Source organism: Mycosarcoma maydis, chromosome 3 (genome assembly GCF_000328475.2).
Source record: "Mycosarcoma maydis chromosome 3, whole genome shotgun sequence".
Classification (NCBI taxonomy): domain Eukaryota; kingdom Fungi; phylum Basidiomycota; class Ustilaginomycetes; order Ustilaginales; genus Mycosarcoma; species Mycosarcoma maydis.
In genome coordinates, this window is record NC_026480.1 from 1,168,281 (window position 1) to 1,190,229 (window position 21,949).

The 21,949-nt window shown below is 51.9% G+C and overlaps 11 protein-coding genes across 11 annotated transcripts; 5 read left to right on the forward strand and 6 right to left on the reverse strand.

Annotated features, from left to right (window-relative positions):
* Positions 1-14: 14 nt before the first annotated feature.
* UMAG_01850 (uncharacterized protein) lies at positions 15-581 on the forward strand (the record flags this gene model as incomplete). The annotated part of the gene is made up of 1 exon (XM_011389487.1): positions 15-581. One exon carries the CDS (start codon positions 15-17, stop codon positions 579-581), a length of 567 nt encoding a protein of 188 aa, XP_011387789.1.
* A 319-nt stretch (positions 582-900) lies between these two features.
* UMAG_01851 (uncharacterized protein) lies at positions 901-1,732 on the reverse strand (the record flags this gene model as incomplete). Its single annotated transcript, XM_011389488.1, has 2 exons — positions 901-1,507; positions 1,641-1,732. 2 exons carry the CDS (start codon positions 1,730-1,732, stop codon positions 901-903), a joined length of 699 nt encoding a protein of 232 aa, XP_011387790.1.
* A 2,546-nt stretch (positions 1,733-4,278) lies between these two features.
* UMAG_01852 (uncharacterized protein) lies at positions 4,279-5,634 on the reverse strand (the record flags this gene model as incomplete). The annotated part of the gene is made up of 1 exon (XM_011389489.1): positions 4,279-5,634. One exon carries the CDS (start codon positions 5,632-5,634, stop codon positions 4,279-4,281), a length of 1,356 nt encoding a protein of 451 aa, XP_011387791.1.
* A 1,040-nt stretch (positions 5,635-6,674) lies between these two features.
* On the forward strand, positions 6,675-7,613 carry UMAG_01853 (uncharacterized protein; the record flags this gene model as incomplete). Its single annotated transcript, XM_011389490.1, has 1 exon — positions 6,675-7,613. The coding sequence occupies one exon, from the start codon at positions 6,675-6,677 to the stop codon at positions 7,611-7,613; it is 939 nt and encodes a 312-aa protein (XP_011387792.1).
* Positions 7,614-7,749: 136 nt separating this feature from the next.
* On the reverse strand, positions 7,750-9,738 carry UMAG_01854 (uncharacterized protein; the record flags this gene model as incomplete). Its single annotated transcript, XM_011389491.1, has 1 exon — positions 7,750-9,738. The coding sequence occupies one exon, from the start codon at positions 9,736-9,738 to the stop codon at positions 7,750-7,752; it is 1,989 nt and encodes a 662-aa protein (XP_011387793.1).
* A 1,296-nt stretch (positions 9,739-11,034) lies between these two features.
* On the reverse strand, positions 11,035-12,573 carry UMAG_01855 (uncharacterized protein; the record flags this gene model as incomplete). Its single annotated transcript, XM_011389492.1, has 1 exon — positions 11,035-12,573. The coding sequence occupies one exon, from the start codon at positions 12,571-12,573 to the stop codon at positions 11,035-11,037; it is 1,539 nt and encodes a 512-aa protein (XP_011387794.1).
* An 816-nt stretch (positions 12,574-13,389) lies between these two features.
* UMAG_01856 (uncharacterized protein) lies at positions 13,390-14,571 on the forward strand (the record flags this gene model as incomplete). The annotated part of the gene is made up of 1 exon (XM_011389493.1): positions 13,390-14,571. The coding sequence occupies one exon, from the start codon at positions 13,390-13,392 to the stop codon at positions 14,569-14,571; it is 1,182 nt and encodes a 393-aa protein (XP_011387795.1).
* A 342-nt stretch (positions 14,572-14,913) lies between these two features.
* Positions 14,914-16,890, forward strand: UMAG_01857 (endonuclease; the record flags this gene model as incomplete). The annotated part of the gene is made up of 1 exon (XM_011389494.1): positions 14,914-16,890. One exon carries the CDS (start codon positions 14,914-14,916, stop codon positions 16,888-16,890), a length of 1,977 nt encoding a protein of 658 aa, XP_011387796.1.
* Positions 16,891-16,948: 58 nt separating this feature from the next.
* On the reverse strand, positions 16,949-18,334 carry UMAG_01858 (uncharacterized protein; the record flags this gene model as incomplete). The annotated part of the gene is made up of 1 exon (XM_011389495.1): positions 16,949-18,334. The coding sequence occupies one exon, from the start codon at positions 18,332-18,334 to the stop codon at positions 16,949-16,951; it is 1,386 nt and encodes a 461-aa protein (XP_011387797.1).
* Positions 18,335-19,195: 861 nt separating this feature from the next.
* UMAG_01859 (uncharacterized protein) lies at positions 19,196-21,058 on the forward strand (the record flags this gene model as incomplete). Its single annotated transcript, XM_011389496.1, has 1 exon — positions 19,196-21,058. The coding sequence occupies one exon, from the start codon at positions 19,196-19,198 to the stop codon at positions 21,056-21,058; it is 1,863 nt and encodes a 620-aa protein (XP_011387798.1).
* Positions 21,059-21,214: 156 nt separating this feature from the next.
* UMAG_01860 (aminoacyl-tRNA hydrolase) lies at positions 21,215-21,802 on the reverse strand (the record flags this gene model as incomplete). The annotated part of the gene is made up of 1 exon (XM_011389497.1): positions 21,215-21,802. The coding sequence occupies one exon, from the start codon at positions 21,800-21,802 to the stop codon at positions 21,215-21,217; it is 588 nt and encodes a 195-aa protein (XP_011387799.1).
* Between the last annotated feature and the right edge of the window lie 147 nt (positions 21,803-21,949).

Below are 21,949 nucleotides of genomic sequence, written 5' to 3' on the forward strand. Positions count from 1 at the left end.
CTTAACCCATCACGATGGCTAAAAACGAAGAACACGAAGAGACTAATCTGTTTCAGATCATGCTGGAACAAGCGGATGACATTGACTTTTCCGACCCGAACAAGTCCAAGGAAGAACAAATCGATCCCACCGAGCTCAAGGTGCCTGGTCTGGATGTATCCAAACTCTTCTGTGTCGTCTACTGGGCTTTACTTCATTCGGAGAATTCCGAAGGGTTCACAGCCGATTTGGACATGATGAACCTCGAACAGGCGAAGAAGGCGGTCAACGGTATCTTTCAATTTAACGTCCGACCCAGTTCTGAGTCGTACACGGGCGACGAGAAGGTGGTCCAATTTTACGTGGATATGCGCAAGGAAGGAAAAATCATCCGAGGTCCCGGACCTGCTAAACCCAAACCGGATTGTGTGTTGACCATCAGCGATCGAGACATGATCAGGATCGCTCTTGGTCAGCTCAGTCCGCAGGTGGCATTTATGAAGGGTAAGGTGAAGGTGAAGGGTAACATCATGTTGGGTTTGAGGATGCAGACCGTGTTGATGAACGAGGTCAAGAAGATGTCCAGGGTTGCAAAGCTCTAGTTGGCGTAGTTGGCGTATCGCTACGTTGTCCATCTGAATGTCTTGCTTTATCTCGCACCCTCGATTGGAATCGTAATGTAAGCCATCGATGATCTGAACACCTCACGCAATCGAGTGGTGAAACGAGTGTGTTTCTTGCAGAACAAACGATATATACAGAAGCAATCAAAAATAACGATCTAGAAAACAAAAGGATGATCGAAGAGCTGTGCAAGGGTCGACAGCAGCGAACTCAGCGTGCAGATGAAAGCGAAAATAGGTGTGATGGTTGCAAAAGAGATGCTGACCAGAGCTCTCTTTGCCATTCGAAATGCAGCGATCAGAGTAAAGCGGCACCAACAGCAGCAGCACCGACCAATGCGCTGAGGAAACCAGCCATCTTGTTCGCAGCCGAAGCGTCAGATGAGCTCGACTTGACAGTTGTCGACTGCGAAGAGGCGGCGCTACCGGAGCCTGTTGCCGGGGTAGTGGTAGCAGCGAGAGCGCTCTGGGTGGAAGACGAGGCTCCGAAAAAGTTGGGCGTCGAAGCAGACGAGGTGGCGCTAGCAACAGTGGTGGTGAGCTGACCGGTACCCGAACCTCCCTGGATGGTCGACATTATGGTCGAGTTAAAGTTGCCCGTCATGTCTTCGAGACGGAAACGAGCCGAAAAGGCCATGGCGGGGATGCTGTTGGTGGTGGTGTTGGTGCCTTCGAATCGGAGGAAGTAGTAGCCACCGGTAGGGCCGACGGTGGGGCTGATCTGATATCGACCCTCACCCGCATTGTACGAGACGTTGGTGGCGAGTGTCTGCAGCTTGTACTGCACATCGCGCGAGCCGGTGGCGAGGTAAATGTTGACACGGCCCCAATCACGTCGTGTGGGTGTCTTGCCATCGTCGTTCCATTCGATGTTTAGACGCTTGCCACCATGACCGGTTGTGGACCTACATCGCACGTATAAACATGAAATCACGCATGGACAGAACGTATTTCCATACGACGCGCAGAGAAAGTAATATGTAAGTCAGCACCGAAAAGCTCGCACGATGCGCCTAACGCACTTGAGACGATACTAACTGTACAGGTTTGGTGACAACGATGGTGGAGATGACGGTGTCGGCAGCGGCGAGAGCGAGCACGGCCAAGGTTGTGATCTTGACAGAAACCATTCTGAAGATTTTTGAGAAGTGATGGACGGGGTTGGTGGTGGTGTGCGTTTGGCGACAACGGCGAGCTGAACGAGTGTGTGTGCGAATTTGTAAGTCCTGCGATCAACGTAGGATGATGTAGGCAACGAAAAGGAAGACGAGAGTGGAGTGGAGAGTTTGTATGGTAGGACGGGGACGAAAGAGAAGAGAAGGAAAGGAATGGAAGTCGGCGGCAGCGTTGAGAGATGATGTAGACAGAGCTCAGCAAACTGGCGACAGAGCGGAGCACAACTCTGGAGAAAGGGATTTGGCTGTTGTGTGCACAGCAGGCTCAAAATATGTCAAGGATGATAGTCATGCAGAAGCCACAGTCGTGCCGGACGAGCACTGCAGCCGATGCATCTGACGATATACAGGCAGGTTGATGCATCTGACCAAGATCGTACACCGAGCAGCAGAAAACAGACCTGGGATTTCTCGTACAGGAACGCCGACCACTTGACAATCACCCTCTTGAATCACAATGTGCTGTTCCGCGTACTCTTTTCTGGAAAGCATTGCTTCATATTGATCTACGACCCACAAGATTCGCTTCTTTTGAGATCGTGAAGTGAATGGCTCGTCAATAGGATGAGGAAGAGGTCCAGGGTGTTGTTGGCTACAAATGAGGTGCTTGTAACGTGCCAATTGACTCTTTTGTTTTTTTTTGTTTTTTTTTTGTTCTTCTTTCTTTGTGGTGAGTCAAGAGGATGCACGCGTTGCAGCTCTCAGTCAATTCCACATTAAAACACATCGTTACTCAATCAAGAATTTCAAGAGACATCCCTCCAACTCGTACTTTATATAAAACTGTTTGGCATCGACGACAGCCCTCTGTCTCTGCCTTGGTTCTCGGGCGTCAGATTCAAAGATTCAAAGAAACATGCAGCGAGTCGAGTGTATTGACATGGACGCGTCTTGAGATTGTATGATTCAGGGTGATTTTCGAATTTTTCAAGGGTGTGCCGGGATGCTTTGGTTGCGTTTGTTATGTGTTTTTCAAACTCAGATGGCCAGCGTGGCACTTGAAGGCTGAAAATCAAGCCCGAGTCGTGAGTTTCACGTCGTGCGTTTGCACGTCTCGGCTTGGGTTGAGAAGAAGGTTTCCAAGATCTTCTTTGCTTGGGCCGCTGCTTTCACCAAGCTCGGCTGTGTTGATTCATGCAATGCGCCAGCCCATCCATAAACCTTAGTGTTGGCAGCCTCACACGGCATGCTGCCTGCTCCTCTATCATCGACTCTTCGCGCTTGTCAGGTCTCCAATCATCGTCATCCCGTTCCGATCGCAGCACATTCAACCTGCAAAAATTCGCTCGCTACATCCGCCATCATCCAACTCATGCTAATCCTCTTCGGCTCATCAATGCACAGTTAGCTGAGAACCTCACGCTTAAAGACAGTCTACAATGACGAATACGTTCAGACCTCTTGAAGCCTGAGCACATTGCCCCTAGAAAGGCAGAACGACTGAGATGGACCAGAACAAACACCGTCTCATTTTGCGGGTCATTCAATACCAAGCCTCGTCTACAGCACCATCATGGCGATCAATCAACGCATGGCAGACCTGTGCATGATGACGATCGCTTGGACGCCGAAGAGCATTCCAGTGTCGTGCAGGAGAGAGGATCGCTTGGTCAGCTTGAATTACCCCTAAAGATTGCTCCAACGCACGCATCTACATCGCCATGGGAAGAGAGACACAAGTTGTTGCACCTGTGTACATGCCTCGGGCAGCGGACCGTCATCTGATTCTGTCTGCCCCAATCGTGAATCACTGGCCTTGCGAGCTTTGTCGCTAGGTTTTAGGTAATGCTTGCATCCGATATCGTAATTTGGCCAATCTCAAAAAGCAATCGGTGATCTCATTAGTTCTGCCGGTCTTGATCACGGCTATACTTTTTGCCTGCCTGTCATGTGGGCAAGCCTGTTCTGTCCCCACAGGTGGGCTTCAACCGAGTTAACTTTCATGACAATCCGGTGAATAAGCTGAAAGGCTTTTGGAACCTATTGTGCCGGGTGCGGATTTGCTCAGACTTTCTATTGTGAACAAGGCTTTCAGAAGCTCTTTGGTCTTGATGGTGGAAATAGCGTGTAGGATCTTGTTCAACTTCGGGCATGCATGATCCCCGTCGTAAGACTGTACAACTCGTGACTTAACTCGACGATCAAGCGTTTCGTAGGGCGTTGGAGGCAATCCAGTGCTCCATGATGATTGGTCCAAAGCAGCCCCAGAGACTCAGAGGAACAGGCGAAAATTATTAATACAGCCACGCTGGAGGTGATCCCCAGTATTCGTGATTTTTGAGGACATTGGGCCGGAGGTCCAGAGGATCTAAAAACGACGTCAAGTGATTGTATGACACGATCTATGCTTTCTTTGAAGAGCATCGCATTAGCCAGTGTTGAACTCGTCACTTGGCGCCGCACACTCACAGCTCTAACCACCACGCACGAATCACCTTGTTCTTGAAACAGGTTACGCTACATTTCTAGTCGTGGAAGGACTATGAATTCGGACACAACGATCAAATCTTGGATGCCCTCGCCTCCTGATCCCTGACCTCATCCCACAACCCGCCAGCAATGTGCGAAGACTTGATCCCCTCATCACTTGCGGGCCACTTTCCCTTTCCGCCTTTAGCAAAAGCATTTCTCAGGTGGCTAACAAAGATGGTCGGTTCCTCGTGGGCAGCAAAGTGACCACCCACCGGAGCTTTGGCAATCCATCTCGTCTTACCACTGGTCGTCGTCGCATCCACCACAAACTTAGGCGTGTTGACGAGCTCGTCTGGGAAGTCCGAGTATCCAAGAGGAACAGGAAGCTTGTACTCGGCAGAACCGTGAATCTCGGGCAAGAAGATGTTGTTGGTGTACGGAATGAACGATGTTCCGATCGACCTTGTGAACCAGAACAGCGTAGCAATCTCCAGACATGCATCCATGTTGAGCCGTGGGTGGTCAGGACGACGTTCCGACAAGGTATCATAGATGTTTCCTAGCCAGCCGAGCAATCCAGCAGGCGAATCGACGAGACCGTACAGCAGCTGCACGGGTCTCGTGCGTTGAACATCGTAATAGGCACGATTTTGTTCAAAGTAGATTCCTTTTGCAGCCATCATTAGGTATTCCTGTCCGTAGATTAGTTTTGCAACGCCCAGTGTCACTTTGTAAGGCAAAGAGCTGAGCATGAACTTGCTGAGTCCTTTGGCGGCGACGGGACAAAAGTTGAGATGGACCGCACGACAACCGGTACCGTCCTTGTGAGAGTGGAAGGCTCCCAGAGCTCGAGCGTGAGGGCTGCCCCAATCACCACCTTGCGAAGCATACTTGTCATACCCAAGGCCACGCATGAGAGCATCAAGGATGCGCGTGTACCCTCGAACATCACCAACACCAGGCTTGTTGGAAGGCGGAGGAGTCGAGTCCATAAATCCAGGCAGCGAGGGCACAACGACATGGAAGGCAGGAGCTTCCTTCTCGGCGGGATTGGCAAGCTCATCAATCACATGGGCAAACTCGAACCAACTTCCGGGCCATCCGTGGATGAGCATGAGCGGGATCGCATCTTCGCGTTTCGAACGTTTGTGTACAAAGTGCAGCTGTGTGCACCAGTCGACCGAGGTGGTAAAGTGTGGGAAGCTGTTGAGACGCTTTTGGAAAGCCGCGAAGTCATAGTCGGCCCACTTGCCGATCAGCTGCTTGACCAGAGGCAGGTCCGGCTTGTAGATCAATTTCATTGGCTTACGCGCATCTTCGGGGAGGTAAGGCGCAGCAGGAAACCGGGTGTTGCGCAGGCGATTACGAAGGTCTTTCACCTCATCGTCGCTGTAGACGATTTGAAACGGCTTGGGCGTGGTGATAGTTGGAATTTCCGACGACATTGTGACGATTGATTGGCAGATGGTACAGCGGGTGGTCAAAGTGGGATCTGCAAAGTCTAGACGAGGCTAATCGTTCTTATACCAAGATCGCGGTTCCGAGTGCGGAGGGAAGCTCCTCAACTGAAAAAGGAAAGTTTGAGGCTGCGTCTGTGGGGCTCCAAAACGTACCGGTCTCTCAACCCACGACTGAAAGATACACCAACCCTCAGGACCCTACCTAGCCGCAAGAAGTGAGCCAACATGCTCGCAAACCGATCCGGCTGGCAGTCTTCGAAGCATTTACATTCACGATTATTGACCGGTTCGAGGTTACATTCACGATTCAGATTTGTGTTTTGTTTTTTACTCTATTATTTCGTGATTCAAAATCGTGAATCACGAGAATGTTTCTTTCGTATTTCGTGTTTTCACACGTCCCTCCTTATATAATATTCCGTGTTCGGATTGGCACGGAACCGCGCATCGTTTCCTCTGTTCACACCAAAAGCATGCCAGTGGGGAATAAAGTCACCACATTGAACCAAAATCATTGGAATGTCGAGGGCGGACGAGACACACGTTCTGTTGTCGTCTAATCGACCGAGTGAGGTGGTGCCCCTGATTGTGGTTCATCTGTGCCCCATGTTGTCGGGGTTTAGCGTTTCTCAACAGCACCTTCCGCTGTCTCGGCTCTCTTCTGCCTAGACGCGGCGTAGCCACCAATGCCACGTGCAGGAAACAAACTGTCACAATCACCATCACGAAACCATGAATCACGAACGCATCGATCGGCACACCTTGACGAGGCTGTTTGGATCTGACGACGGAACAAGACGAGGTTTCTCTCACTCCTCTCGGTTCTCAAGAAGACACCGGGCAGCGGGTAGGGAAATTAACCCAAAGCCATTCACAGATTGGACCCTTTCATCGGCTACCTGAATTCGGACACGTGCGTCACTCGATCTTCTTACCCTCCTGAACCGGACTTATACATGAGATCACACTCGGTTTTCACGCTTCTGCCACGATTTGAAGGAAGCCCAGCTGGTTTCATCGCCACCATGTCGAGCAAGACCAACACATATCCCTTCCACCAGGTGGATACATTTACCGACACGCCATACTTTGGCAACCCGGTCGCGGTCGTCAACTGCCTGGACGCTGCCTTGCCTATCCCGACACAAGAGCAGATGCAACGGTTTGCACAATGGACCAATCTTTCGGAAACCACGTTTTTGCTACCGCCCACCAAAAACACTGCGGCTGACTACCAAATCAAGATTTTTACGCCGGTTGAAGAACTTCCATTTGCCGGTCATCCCACCCTGGGAAGCTGTCACTCCTTCCTGCGACATCTCGGCGAGTCTGCTTCGGTCTTGATCGCGCAACGAGAAGGAACGCTCGTACAGGAATGCGCGATTGGTTTGGTCGCACTCCGGGTGTCGGGAGCTGGCTCAACGGTGCATTTCCGTGCACCTGACTTTATTCGACACGAACCGGTCGATCCCACCACCGTCTCCCGCATTACTCGCGCCCTGCAACTCGACCCCAACAACATCATTTCTGCATATCACCTCGACAATGGTCCACGCTGGATCGGCATCAAGCTCAAGACCGCTCAACAAGTGCTCGATATCGACATTCAGTCTCCGCAGTGTGACATTGGTTCGATCCGCGATCTCTTCCTGGGATTCACAGGACCATATCCGGAAACGAGGAACGCGGAGGGAGAGAAAGTAGCAAATGAAGTGAGAGCATTTGTCTTTGAAGATATTGGAGAAGATCCAGTGACTGGATCCTTGAACGCCGGGTTTGCAAAGTGGTTCGAGGCGACTGGAGAGAGTCCTGCGGATGAGTATGTCAACTCGCAGGGCACAGCGATCGGCAGGAAAGGCAGAGTGAGTGTCAAGGTGGACCGTAAAGGTGCGGACGGTGGGAAGCCCGATATCTGGATCGGTGGCAAGTGCGTCGTCTGTGTTGATGGTGTAGTTCACATTTAGTCAACCATCAAGCAAAGCGATATGTACAACACAACTTGGTCCAAACCAAGCCAGCCACCTGATTGTGTGAAGGAGGTGGAATAAGAAATTCACCTCTTGTATTCCAGAAATGAGACAAGTGCATCACAGAAATGACCTAGTTCTTATCCACGAATGCAGTTCCGTTCCACTGTGACTTGGAGTAGTCAACAGCCTGAGCCTGGAGGCTTCCCGAGATAGGCTTGATGCCGTAGTTGATAGGCCGGGTGAGCTTGTTAGCTCCCTTCTTGACATTGAACTGAGCCACGAGCAACTCCTCTGTCTCGGGCAAGCTATTGTTGAGGTAACCGTAAAACTGCGCGTTGACCTCCTTCTTATTGAACTGGAGCTCAAAGTAACCCCTGTGAGCTCCCTCGGCCCACTGCAGGTTCCTGTTAATCGATACCAGCCTCTTCGCAGCAGCGTCGTACTTTTCCTGCGTGAGATTGCGGCCGTATGACGACGGCGAAGACACAGCGGTTCCTGCAAATTCAACAGCAATGCTGCCCTTGCCAGTGACAGGGTCATACTGAGTGTTGTTCAGTCGATCTTCCGGAACGGTATCGTAGACCCAGTTGGCGTGGGAGTCACCAGAAAGGATGACCGTGTTTTCGATCTCGTTGTTCACTATTGTGTCGAAGAATCGACGACGGTTGGAACGGTATCCCTGCCAAGCGTCATAGTTGTACGAGAAATCCGGCTGGCCATAATTTTGCCAATTTGTGATGATCTGCTGAGCAACAATCTTCCAGGTGGTGCCTCGCTGCTGCGACGCAATCATGTTGCGGTAAAGCCACTGCTCCTGCTTGCCTCCCATGAGCGATCGGTCGGTGTCATTGCTGATAGCAGCCACAGCATCAGTGTTCCAGTAAACGTCTGTCAGGTCACGATCGAAGTTGCGCGTGTCGAGAAGGAAGAGATCGGCAAGTTTGCCGTAGCGGAAGCTGCGCCAGATACGGAGCGAGTCGGTCGTGTCCACCTGACGGATGGGCATCCACTCGTAGTAAGCCTTGACCGCAGCGAGCTTTCGCTCGGTGAAGCGAACTCCTCGAACGGCACCGGTCTCGGTGTTATTGCCGTCTGCGGTTCCGTGATTGTAAGAGTTGTCGGCTACCTCGTGGTCGTCCCAGATACCGAAGAAAGCCATCTCAGCGTGCAGAGCTGCGAGATCCTTGTCTTTCCGGTAAGAGCCGTATCGCAGACGGTAGTCCTCGAGTGTCACAATCTCGTGGTCGGGAGCCGGGACACGGTCAAGCGGTCGGCCATCACCATATGTGTTTTCACCTTCCACAGTTTGACCATCACCACGAGCCTCGTAGATGTAGTCACCGACGTGGACAAAGTAGTCAGCACCGTTGTCGCGCGCAGCAGCGGCGCGGTAGGCGTTGAAGAAACCAAATGGCAAGTTCGAGCACGAGAAGACGGCAAGCTTGAGCGAGTCGACAGAGTCATCGTCATAGTCTGGAATTGACTTGAAGCTACCGACGGGCGAAACGACCGAAGGATCATGACACGAAAAGAAGCGGTAAAAGTACTGCGTCTTGGGCGAGAGGCCGGTGGTCTCAACCTTGAAAGAGTAGTCGACTTCGCTCGTGGTCCAGGCGTAGCTGTCGTCGACGAGGTTCTTTGCCGAAAAGTCGGTCTTGCTTTTCGACGTCTGGTAGCGCAAGCAAATGGGCAGGTTGGTGCTGTTGTCCTGGGGCACAGGGTGAGTCCATAGAATGGCCGAGTTGGGATAGGGATCACCAGAAGCAACGCCGAACGGGAAAGAGACGTTACCCTTGTAAGCGTCGCGACCGTCCGAGCCGTAGTCGCCGTCGTAATTTTGAACAAGGAAGTCAGCCTCGGTCTTGTACTGGTGGTTCTTGTCTTTCTTGCCACTGTTGCGCTTGGCCTTGCCCTCCACCTTGGAGGTGACGTAGTCGTCGTAGGCTCGCTTGCGAATCTGGTTTCCGATATGTACAATGTCGTGACTGAGGCCATCGCCGTTGCTCAACGAGAGTGTCGGAGAGCGGTAAGCCAGATTTCGCTCGAGAGGAGCGAGAGCCGACACCGAGACGGTGAGAGCGGCAGCAAGAGCTGCATAGGATGCCAGGGTGCTCTTCATGACTTGCGTGACAATCAGCGTCGTTGTCCTTCGGAAGAATAGGTCGTCCAGACTGGCTCAGTGACGCTTTTATACGTTCTTGGAGTCCAACATTGGAGCAGTGCGCACAACAGAAGCCACGCCTACTCCGGTTCGATTGCGGCAGAGTGCGCAAAGGGATAATAGGACGCCTAGGAGGAAGACTTTGCATACTCCCACGTTGAATCTCGCTTGGAAGAGCATTCCACCGAACTAGTCGCAGAGAAACAACGTTTCTCCATATTTGGCAGCTGGGCGAGGTTGAGCTGGTTTCGTGCTCTCAGCCTTACTCTTGGAAAAAGTGACACAACCGGCTATCTACTTTACTCGCTGTCTCACAAGCAAAAAGGTCAGTTCACAGGTGAGCTCTTGTATACAAATTTCCACCGTAACTGTGCCCAGACAAAGTCGATAGGGGATGGAAGAAAGCGGTTCAACCATCAACGTGCGCTTTCATTACCATAGAGTGCGAGATTGTCATCGCTGAATAGTGGACCGTGTACACCAAGTTCTCAAGGGCTACGGCAACCAGCTTGGCACGGGTTCTACGAAGGTAGGTTGGTAGGTGCAGATTATGCAGCGAGCCTCCTAATTGAAAGATTCTCATTCGACGAGAGGAGAGAGGAGAGTACCTACGGTTGCTCTGCTTCGAAGCACAGACCGAGGTCGGCTCTGTCGAACAAATGGCATTCGTGATTGAACCGGCCTTTTCTTCTGGGTTGAGTGGTAATCGTGAATTTCCCGCGGTCGCCAAGAGCAAAGTTGCGCAAGCGAACCAAGAACGTGGACACCTTGTCGAGCTTCACATACACGGCTCCCGTCATAAGTGCCCATTACGTCATCCACCTCTAGGCTTCCCCCTTGAGCTCCATTTTCTGTTGAAATCACGGCACGTAATCAAACTGTTTCAACACCGGTACGATCATAGAAGCAGCTGGAGTTGGCAGAAGGCTAGAAAGTAGAGTAAGAGCTAAACAGACAAATTGGTGCGACTTGATATCCAAGAGATGCAGGCCCTAGGAACGTGTCACTTGGCCAATGGATCGGAAGGCTTCGATCCGAGTCATCAGAGGACCATTGTCGTCGATCTTGATCTGATCGTTCATGACAACGGTCAGACCTTGCCAGCTCCTTCAGCTCAAAACGTTTGCATAAAGTTAATGCGACGTGCGTTCAGCTCCCACACTCTACTCCACTACGTGCTTGACTCACTCAAACAGTCACAAGTATTGCGGATTTCTTTGAATATCCATTCATAATATCTATACCCGATTTCAACTAAGCAAGACCAAGGCGAGAGAGCATGTCGCCGCGGTTGACCCCGGGCAGTTTGACCTTGAAAACAAAGAGCTGCGTAGGCACGTCCTGAGGGTACGCGGCTGAGTAAGCACCGAGCGCCTCCATGTATCCATCCTTGGTCTGGAAGTCATTGTCGCTGAGCGAGAGAATGTAGTACTCGTCCTTGTCGAAGCTTGTGTCGTGTTTCGACTTGGGCAGCGTTGGCAGCAGAATCAAGCTCTCGATCTTGGCGGCGAGCAAGGTAGGGTCGATGGGGTTGCCCGAGGCGTGCATTCCGAACTTGCCAAGATCGGCCGTGTAGTCGACAAGACTGCTGTAAGAAGCCAGGTCGATGTCGTTGGCAAGCTTACCCCCGGGCGCAATGGCACCTGTAGCCGTGTTGTACTTGGTTCCTTTGATGTTGGTGGCGGTGGACAGGTCGAGGATGTCAATGTGCTTGTAGTTGACACCCGAGTCGTCGTTTCCAAATCCGTTGCCGTCACGGACGAGAATGCCGACGGTCTTGTGGCCGAGGTAGATCAGATCATTGACGTTGCGAGCCTTGCCTTTCTTCGAAGTGGGGACCTTGAAAGCGTACTCAGCAATGAGTGGTACATTGTCGCCAGGATTAGCACCATTTTGGTAGGTGGTCACTCCTGAAAGCGAAGAAATGTCCCACTCAAAGATGCGAAGGTAAGGGGCACCATCTCCACCGTCCTGGACGAGCGCAGACTGTAGGACGGCAAACAGCTGGTTGCCGTCCCAAGACACAGCCATGCCCTCAAAGCCGGCATTCGGAGCACGACCAGAGTCAGGAGTAGCCTTGGAGGTGAAGTTGTACTTGCCTCCAATGCGTGGCAAGACCGCTTCAGGAGGGGTGATGTATGCAATGATAGTACCGTCTGCAGCGGTCTTGTAGACACCTGGAGTGTACTCGTCCGAAACCCAGAAGGTGCCATCCGGGTTGGCCGAGAAGCCCTCGGTGTCGAACGACAGAGCCGAAGGCTTGTTGGGCGCATTGGCCGCAGCCAGGGGCCCATCGTTGGATCCGCTTCCGCTAAGACCGCCGCTCCTCACAAGAGTAGGGTCAAGTCCGGTTGGGTTCTTACCCGAAGCCTCGTGATAGAAAGTCGTATCGCGGTAGGTGATGTTACAGAGATTGATTGCCTGGTCGAAGGCAAGGTTTTTCGAGCCCGTGTACTCCTTAAAAGAGAAATCAAACAGGTGGTGACGAGCAACATAGTCGATCGTATTCTCGACGTTGTAGCCTCGGTCGGGCTGGAGGTAGAGCTGACCTGAGTAGAGATCGCCGTTGCGTGTGAACTGGCCTGGAACAAGAGCACCTGCGGAACCGAAACCACCAATGGTCTCGCCATTCTTGTCCCGAGCGCTAGCTGAGAACTGACCGATGGCGACGAGACCTTTCGAGCTGAAATCGGCAGGGTCAACGCCACTACCGCGAGTGCGAATGGAAGCGCCTGCTACGCCGTTCGCGAGCGCAGAAAACACTGGCAGTGCCAGAGCGAGTTTAGCGAACATCTCGGGCAAGTGTAGATACATGTGTCCGTGATGGACGAAACATGTTTCTATCCCTCTCTGCGCTTATAAAGACAGCTGCGAACTGCACCAACGTACAAGGGTGGCGAGTCTGTGACGGCACAATTCACACGCACTGAGCAATGCTTGTTGGCGTGAATTGTTTGTGATCATGCTCATGCCACTCAAGCATGTCTCTGCATGTCTCTGCATGAACAGGGTCACGGAAACTTTCAGGAGGATTCATGATTTCGTCGCATCCAAGCTCATTTGCCTTTCAGGTTTGCTGTCGATGTCGAAAACGACAGTATGGTCGGAGTTGCGTCTTTTTGCCTCGCTAAGCTGCCGAATTCGAGGATGAGCACGTTCTTAGACGTGCAGCGGTTAAGCTGCTGAGCCCAAAAACCCGATTTGCCGTCCATGCAGCCGCCGGGCTTCGCTTCCTGCCGAACCGGTCTCTCAACTCAGCTGGACAACGGGGCAAGATCTGCTCAGTCGAAACCGTAGGTCTAACATATCACAGCTGCATTCACGTGATTCACGACTCGTCATTCGTGTTTCGTGTTTCGTAATTTCACGTTTCCCGTCTGCGTGATGCACGATGCCGATGTGGCGGCCAATCAACAAATCCGAGTTCCGCATATTCATAAATGCGTCACCTCCACCTCAATCATGACTTCTTCTGACGAAACCCTGCATGGCAAGAGCAAGAATGCATGGCAAGAGCAAGAACACAGATGATAGATAGATAGACTGTCGATGAGTAGCCTTTACAATCATGCCATCAGCTAGCTCGTTATCGACACGCTGCTAGTAGCTATGGACACTGTCGTAGCAGGAGCCGCAGCAGCCTTCACGGTGGATCTGCTCATCTACCCACTCGACACGCTCAAGACCCGACTACAAGCTCCCGACTATGCCACGCGCTTTCCTGCAGGTAGGGGCCTCTATGGAGGATTGTATCAAGGTGTTGGAAGCGTCATCATTGCCACTCTTCCAGCTGCCGGGCTGTTCTTTTCCACTTACGAGCAGACAAAAACCGTCTTGGGATCGTCGAATTCACCACTTGCAAATACACCACCAGCACTGTCGCACATGCTTGCTAGCTCGACAGCAGAGCTAGTGTCATGTCTCGTCTTGACCCCGGCCGAGATTATCAAGCAACGGGCACAAGTTGTCAATAAGCAGCGGAACCAGACTCGATCCTCGTCAAGCAGTACAAGCTCATCGTCAGCTTGTCCGGCGACTACAGCAGTAGGAGCGGCAAAGGAAGTGGTACAAAAAGCCGAACCACGAGAATCCAAAGTATGCCTTGCAAAAAGGACAGTTGCACATGCGGCCGACAAGGTGTCCAAACAAGCTCCTCCAGGCAGCGCTGCCTCTACAGCAAGGAACATACTTCTTGACGCGCATGAGAGGTTGCAGCAAGTGAGCGCACAGCCCTCCACCCGACCCACAATAGCACCCGTCGCCTCTGTTTTTGCTCGCTCCTACCTTGCTCTAGCAGGTCGCAACTTGCCCTTCACCGCATTGCAATTTCCGATCTACGAGTCACTACGAGAATCGCTCGGAAAGTGGGTGGGTCTCAAAGCCGGGACGCACAAAGAGGACGGCGAGGTTGATGACATACGATCATCCGAGCAACTCAGATGTAAAGCCACACAGGACAAGATGAGTGTAGCTACCGAATTCGGAAAGGCAGGGATGGTGGCAGGCGGGTCAGCAGCGATTGCGGGTTCGTTTGCGGCTGTGGTCACAACGCCAATCGATGTAGCCAAGACAAGGATCATGTTGGACACAGATGCAGGCAGAGCAAAGACATCATTGGGTGTGTTGGCGACAATGAGAGACATTATGGCTAAGGAAGGGTGGAAGGCATTGATGAAAGGAGGTGCTTTGCGCGGCGCGTGGACTGCGTTGGGAGCGGGTGTGTATTTAGGCAGTTATGAAGCGGGTCGATTGTGGTGGAGAGACAGACAGCAGAGATTGAAGAAGACGTGATGCAATATACCTGCGAACAGCTGGTGAAAGAACTTTCAACGATTCCATGCCAGAATTATGACTCACGGACTGACGTTCGCCGGGATGTGATTTGATTGACCACGTTGGTGCTTGTCAAGCTTCAACACAATTGTGATTCGTAACGTGCACGAGGTGGAGGTGTTGATCACGAAATTGCGGGGGGCTTTTCACGATTTTGCTCCACCTCTCTAACACCATCTCGGCCTAAACAAGAAAAACGTGAAACTATCTTCTCGGCGCCAACTTCATCCCATGCTTTCGCAGACATTCACATAAGCCACGGCCTGCGGTCGAACTAACCTGCCGTGCACCTTCACAATCATGCCATCTTCGGTAACAAAACATACAATTCCGCCATTCTACGCCTGCTATTTTCTGCGCTCTCTCTCCACCCCAGGTACTACCTACATCGGCTCCACTCCGGCTCCACCCCGCCGCAAGCGTCAGCACAATGGTCACCTCACGCAGGGTGCCTACAAAACTTCTCGTGCAAGGCCTTGGGAGATGGAATGCATCGTCTATGGATTTTCCTCCAAGATTGCCGCTTTGCAGTTCGAATGGGCTTGGGCCAAACCGCATCTTTCTCGTCATCTCAAATTCTTGACTACAGAGCACTCGGTTGACGGTACACCGAAAAACACGTCTGATTGGGCTGGTATGTCACTGTTTCCATCTACAAGCTTGACTCCCGGACAGACTCGGTGGGGTAGACCGAAGAAGAGGATGGCGAGACCTCCATCATCTCCCAACGCTAGACTGTTGGCCATGCGCGCACTGCTGCGATCAGAACCGTTCTGCGGTTGGGGACTGAAATTGGCTTTCTTCACCGAGTGGAGCTGGTTGGCGTACCAGAGACTTGATGCTTGCGACCCAGGTTTGGTGGCCAAAAGCGCATTGTCGACGTTGCAAAATAGGTACAGTAGATCGGGGAAGCCTTTGCATGCACTCTACCCGGTAGCTGTCTGTGACTTTTCTGGTGTCGACGGCAAACGCGAACCGCTCGTTCACGTCTCCGAGCCGTATCGGCTGGATGCGGGTGTAGCTGAACATCCTGTCAAGAAGAGGCAGACCTCGAGCAGGCAAAAGCCACACACCGAGGAAACTTCAGCATGGCCAGAGACGCTTCCGAGATCAGCAAATTTGAAAGGTCTCGATGCATGCATGCAAGACTTTGCGACCTTCCCCATACCGCAACCAGCTGCTCCGAATACAGACTTGACAAAGAAGTCCAAACGAGCGAAAAAACTGAGCGATAAGGCTCGACCGTCTGCTTTGGAAGATCATGACGCAGAGAACGGAGTAGATGATGACGACACCGAGGTTGAAGTGGTTGCTACAGATGCCGCCAATGGATCAGATCTGGCGTTAAGCCGCCCACTCTACAGAATGAGATTTGACGACCTCAACATGGAAGAATCAGAATGGAAACGGTTCGCAGAAAGCATCGCTGCAAACGTGGGTGCATCAAGAAGTACGACGCAAGCAATGAGCGAATTTCTGCATACCTGTGTACAGAGACACATAGCAGCACAAGACGCACGCACAGCAAACACAGCACTTCCCGCACCCACATCACTCTGCTCTCTCTGCAGCATACCGATTGATCTCAGCCAGCAGCTCGATTTTGTCTTATGCCCAAATCCGCATGCTAGCACACTGCCTCTCATCTCCAGTTCATCTACCGCCTCGCACGAGACCATATCGGAATGCCGCGAAACCGGATGCGACTCGATCTTTCATCTCTCGTGCTTGGCTAGGTCGTTTCTCGAACAGCAACTAGGGGACCAAAAGGCGACAGCGAGCAGCGCGAGTACGGTACTTCCCACACACGGCACCTGTCCCTGTCATAGAGGAGAGCACAAGGAACCAACCATGTGGGCGGATGTTGTTAGAGCTATGTATCGCAGACACGAGCGGTTCGAGCGACTGATTCAGTTCTTGATAAGGTCTGGTCGGTCTCTTGAACAGCATCTCCATCCGCCGCTGGAAGTTGAGATGACTGTCAAAGGGAGTAAAATTAAAGAAAGAGTCAAGGCATCTGTCAAAGCCACTGAGGATGCACAGGTCGACATTGGCGATCAGAGACAAGTCATAAGTGGGACAACAAGCAGGACGAAGGCCGCGCTCACGAGGAAACGCAGGCAGCCAACGACTAGTAGTGTCAATGCGATTCAAGTCGATCCGTTAGCAAGAAATGGCTCAAAGATCGACGGAGATGGAGCTGGGAAGGATACGAAGAAAAACACCACACAGAAAGCCAAATCGAACGAAACCAGCGAAGTAATTGACCTCACATAAGGTACAATCTAACTACTTGAAAAAGACATTTAACGAACAGCCTTGACTACCGTGTACTTTACAGTTCGTCCCCATGATTGAAGAGAGATGCAACGACGCCTTTTGCTTTCTGTGCCCGCCTACCTTTCCTCTTGGGCTCAGCAACCTTTCCATCCGCTTGCAAGTTGTTGCCGCTAATCAAGAGATTCATGAATTCGTAGATCAAATCGCTTGCTGCATACGCTGTGATCTCGGCCTGGTCATACGCTGGGCTCACTTCTACCAAATCAAATCCGACAAAGTTCAGCCCTTCCAGTCCTCTCAAAATCCTCCTCAGCTCTCTGGGGCTCCAACCTGCGGATTCCAACGTGCCTGTGCCCGGAGCAAAGCCCGGATCGAGCGTATCAATATCGATACTGAGATAGACGGGCATGGCGCCAACACGAGACCGGATGTTTTGGATGATAGCCGGAATGCCAAGGTCGTCAATGTCATCGGAGGTGATGATGTCGAAGCCGATCGATGCGTCGTGTTGAATGTCGTCGTAGGAGCCGAGTCGTGTACGGATGCCGGCGTGAATGGATTGATTGCGTGCGATAAGTCCTTCGAGCGCAGCTTGCCAGAAAAAGGTGCCGTGCTGGATCTGGTGTTGGCGCGTTGGCGAGCCTGCAGGTGAGACCTCTGGAGGCCATGTGTCGAGATGTGCATCAAAGTGAATCACCGCGATGGGTCCATATACTCGGTAGAGCGATCGAAGGATCGGCAGCACAATCGTGTGATCTCCACCCATGGAGACGATCTTGGGGTGCGATCTGCCGTCTTTTGCCAAGCCTGCGTTGGAGAATGCTTGCCACGATTTGGTCGAAACTACTGAGTTTGGTGGAGTTGAAGAGAAGCTAAGCGATGGATCGGAAGCAGCTCGACGTTGCAAAAGCGAAGTATACCCAGCTTCGATCTGATCGATCGCCAAAGCAGGATCAAATCCAGAAGTGGGAATGTCGTCACAGTCTAGAAATCGCAAACCGGTATTGTACGGGTCTTGAGCATGATACAAAGAGTACGTTCTGCCCGCTCTCTGCCGTCTGCTAGCTTGACGAATCGCATTCGGCCCGAATCTGGCACCGGGTCGATAGGTTACGGTGAGGTCGTAAGGGATCCCGAGCACGGCTACGTCGAACAACTGGCTGGGATCATCAAGGCACTTGACAGTAGGCAAGTGGGCGTAAGTGTTCACGCCAGAGTAAGCAGGCTTTGCGACGCCGGAATACTTTTTCGTCCAAGGATCGTCGATATCGTTGGAGGGGAACTCAACCAGAGGGATGGGCGCGTATTCGGCAGAGCTGTGCGCTCCTGCACCGTGATGCTCTTGGTCGAGTCCGGGAGAATGCGGGCTTGCATGCGAACTGGCTAAGGATGCACAAGCCAGGACAAAGGCCAGGATCAAAGCGTTCTTTCTGGTAATCATGTCAGGAAGGGCTTTAGGCTTTGAGAACTGAAATGGCGAGGAAAGAAGGAGAGCAATAGCTTAAGAAGATAAGCCAGCAACTTCCTTGGCTCAGCATTCAGTGTTTATATATATCGGCCATGGACCTGACCTCGCTTGTTCAGATCTTAAATTGGGCAAAAATGCCTTGCTGAAGGTGCATATTGCGCTCAGGTACCGGACAGACAGCCACGAGCGTTGCGATGTCTTGTGAGCTCCGAGAAGCGTTGCGCCAAAAGCGTGGAGAGCTAGCTCGTTAAGCACCACAAGCTGCTCGTTAAGAATCACGAATCCTATGTTCTCGACAACGCCGATGTTTTTACCGAGAAATCCGAATCACTTTTCTTTATTATAAATCTTTGAACGGTGTAACAAACCTGGCGATTTTGCATCGTGCATGTTGCGGTACGTGCAAGACACCAGAGCACCGTGAGAAGAACTCTGAAATCGTGAATCGGCGAATTTCGTCACCGCGAAGTACGGCAATCACCGAATCGTGAATAATCGTGAATGATAATCATGGATCACGGATGATTGTGGGTCTTGTGTCTTGTGCTCTCCCACTTCCCACTTTCGGTGTCTGCGTGTGTGAGTGTCACTCAAGACTCGTGACTGTGGAGGTGGATCTTCTGATTTCCATGTTCATCTCACCGGGTCTGTGCGATGTATCAACGCTGCAGTCTCAGGGTTTTGTGACCAGTTTTGCTAACATTCGTGATTCACGATGCCTTCCTCCTGGAAACCGAACAGCCTTGAGTAGCCCTTCTTCCACGGATAAGGAGGTTGGTCCTTTCTCCTACGACTCACAACCCCCGCCATCATCGACTCGACAGCATACACAGGATGACGATGACGATGAAAAGTGCCACCAGATTCTACTACATCGGTGTCGATGTCGGCACCGGCTCTGCGCGAGCAGCATTAGTCGACAATGACGGCAACATTCTCGCAGAATCCACCCATGCTACCCAAACATTCCGCCTCGAATCAGATGCGCGCATCTTCGAGCAGTCGACCACCGATATCTGGTCTCAGATCAAGCTGGCCATTACTCAGGTGGTTGCTGCATCCAAAGTCGACCCTAGCCTCATCAAAGGTGTTGGATTCGACGCAACTTGCTCTCTTGCAGTGACCGATTTCGATGGCAACCCCATTGCAGTCACCCCTCAATCTCCCACGACAAGTTTCAATTGGGGACCAGGAGAACGCAACGTCATCTTGTGGGCAGACCACCGTGCTGAAGCCGAAGCAGCACTCATCAACTCGACCGGATCTAAAGTGCTCAACTATGTCGGCAAAACCATGTCGCTCGAAATGGAGATTCCTAAGATTCTGTGGTTGAAAAAACACATGCCAGCAGAACTCTTTGAGCAGTGCATGTTCTTCGATTTGCCCGACTATCTGACATACAAAGCAACAGGCTCGCTGGCGAGGAGCAACTGCTCCTTGGTCTGTAAGTGCTCCTATGTCCCTCCGGGCGTTGACGGTTCCGAGTTGGGCTGGCAGCCGGAGTTTTTCGAACAGATTGGGTTGGGTGAATTGGTCAAGAATGACTTTCAGCAGTTAGGCGGTGTTCCGGGTCGCAACGGCATAGTGCTTACTGCCGGTCAGCCTGTTGGTGATGGTCTGAGCGCTGATGTTGCTACCGAGCTTGGATTAGCACCTGGCACCGCTGTTGGGTCGGCTCTGATTGATGCATATGCAGGTTGGGTTGGCACCGTTGCTGCACCAGCTACCAATCCCGTGGATGAAAGCAAGAACAGCCCATCGCTCATCAGCTCGCAGAACCGACTGGCTGCGATCGCAGGAACTAGCACGTGCTACTGCGTCCAATCACCCGACGGTATCCTCGTCGACGGCGTCTGGGGTCCTTACAAACATGCTGTTTTCCCTGGACTATGGATGAACGAAGGAGGCCAGTCTTCCACCGGTCAACTCATCGACTTTATCATCGACACTCATCCGGCAGCACCATCGCTTCGCACTCTGGCCTCGGAGACCAACCGCTCGCCTTTCGTCGTTCTCCATGACAAGATCGACTCGCTCGCCTCTGAGGCTTCCCTTGCGCATGCATCACTGCTTACCAAGGATCTCTTCATCTATCCCGACTTCCACGGAAACCGCTCGCCCCTTGCCGATTCGAAGATGAAAGGTATGATCACAGGTCTCAAACTCGACCGCTCGCTCGCCGATCTTGCGCTCAAGTATTATGCCACGCTCGAAGCGATCGCCCTACAAACCCGACACATTATCGAAGAGATGAATGCCAAGGGCCACAGGATTGATTCGATCTACATGAGTGGTGGTCACGTCAAGAACCACGTGTTCATGCAGTTGATCGCTGATGTTTGCGATATGCCCGTCCAGCTCCCCTTCAGTTCGAGTGCCAGCGTCGTCGCTGGTTCGGCCATCTTGGGTCGATTTGCTGCGGAAGTCAAAGATCCGGACTCGTCTGGCGCAAGTGGTAAATTCGCACCAACCGAAGCAACGACGATTAACGATCAGAAAACAGCAGAGGAGGCCTCATTCAAGTACAAGGATCATCTTTGGGATCTGATGGTTAGAATGACCAAGCCGGGTACATTGGTCTCCCCGCAAAAGGATGAGAAGCTGGCCAAGTTGCTGCAAGTCAAGTACAAGATCTTTCGCGAATCCATCACGATGCAACGCAAGTGGGAGTCCATGATTGATGAAGCGATCAACTAGAACGCTGCATTTCTGATCTTCGTATGTAAACCTTCGGTGGAATACTCAAGAGGCTTGTTGCGATCGAGTTATCAGAAATCGCGTGGTGTTTGTATGCTGGTGACGTAATGTTGGTGTTGTTACAGAACGAATGAATGCAGCAGAAACAAGATACATCTAAAGAAGCTTCAGGTGACCTGTGAGCTGGTTCATTAGCGATACGGGTGCTGGACCGAGGCCGAGTACGGTGCGTGTATTGGGAGCGATCTGCGTGCGGCCAGCATCAATGATACTTCTAGCAGCAATGCCCAACTCGCCCGCCTTATTTTCCAACTCCAGCATCTTTTCCTCATCGGGGCATTTCACCGCCACTTTAGCTTGACCCCTTCTCTCCCACTGCTTCACAAATTTGGGCGTCAACCTCTTGGCCAATTTGTATGCTGCCAACGTAGCGTGCCCACACTGTGCTGCGATCTTGCCCTTTTCCATCTTGATATCCATTCTAACAGCAAGAATCATCTTGCACTCTTCGGACTCAAGGCCAGAACCGGAAGCTTTGTAGTTGTCAGAGATGGCAGCGAGCTCATCCTCCGAGTCTATATCGGATTCGTCGTCGGAAGCAGAAAGGACGCGTTGCGTGTTGGCGTTGTACGAGAGGAGCGAGCGACCCATTCCGATAAAGTATCCAACGGTGAGAGATGCGATTGAGCAAGCGATGACGGTGGACAGCATTGCTGCTGATGACGACGAGTGTGATATCGACATGTTTGGGCTCCTTGTCATGATTAAGACGACAGGTGTGAAGGAAATGAAACGTAACTGAGAAGAAAAAGTCAAGAGCGTTGAGAGACCAAATCCCAAATTGATACAATCGCAGGGCGAAAAGACTAGCAAACAAAACGAGTAGAAATT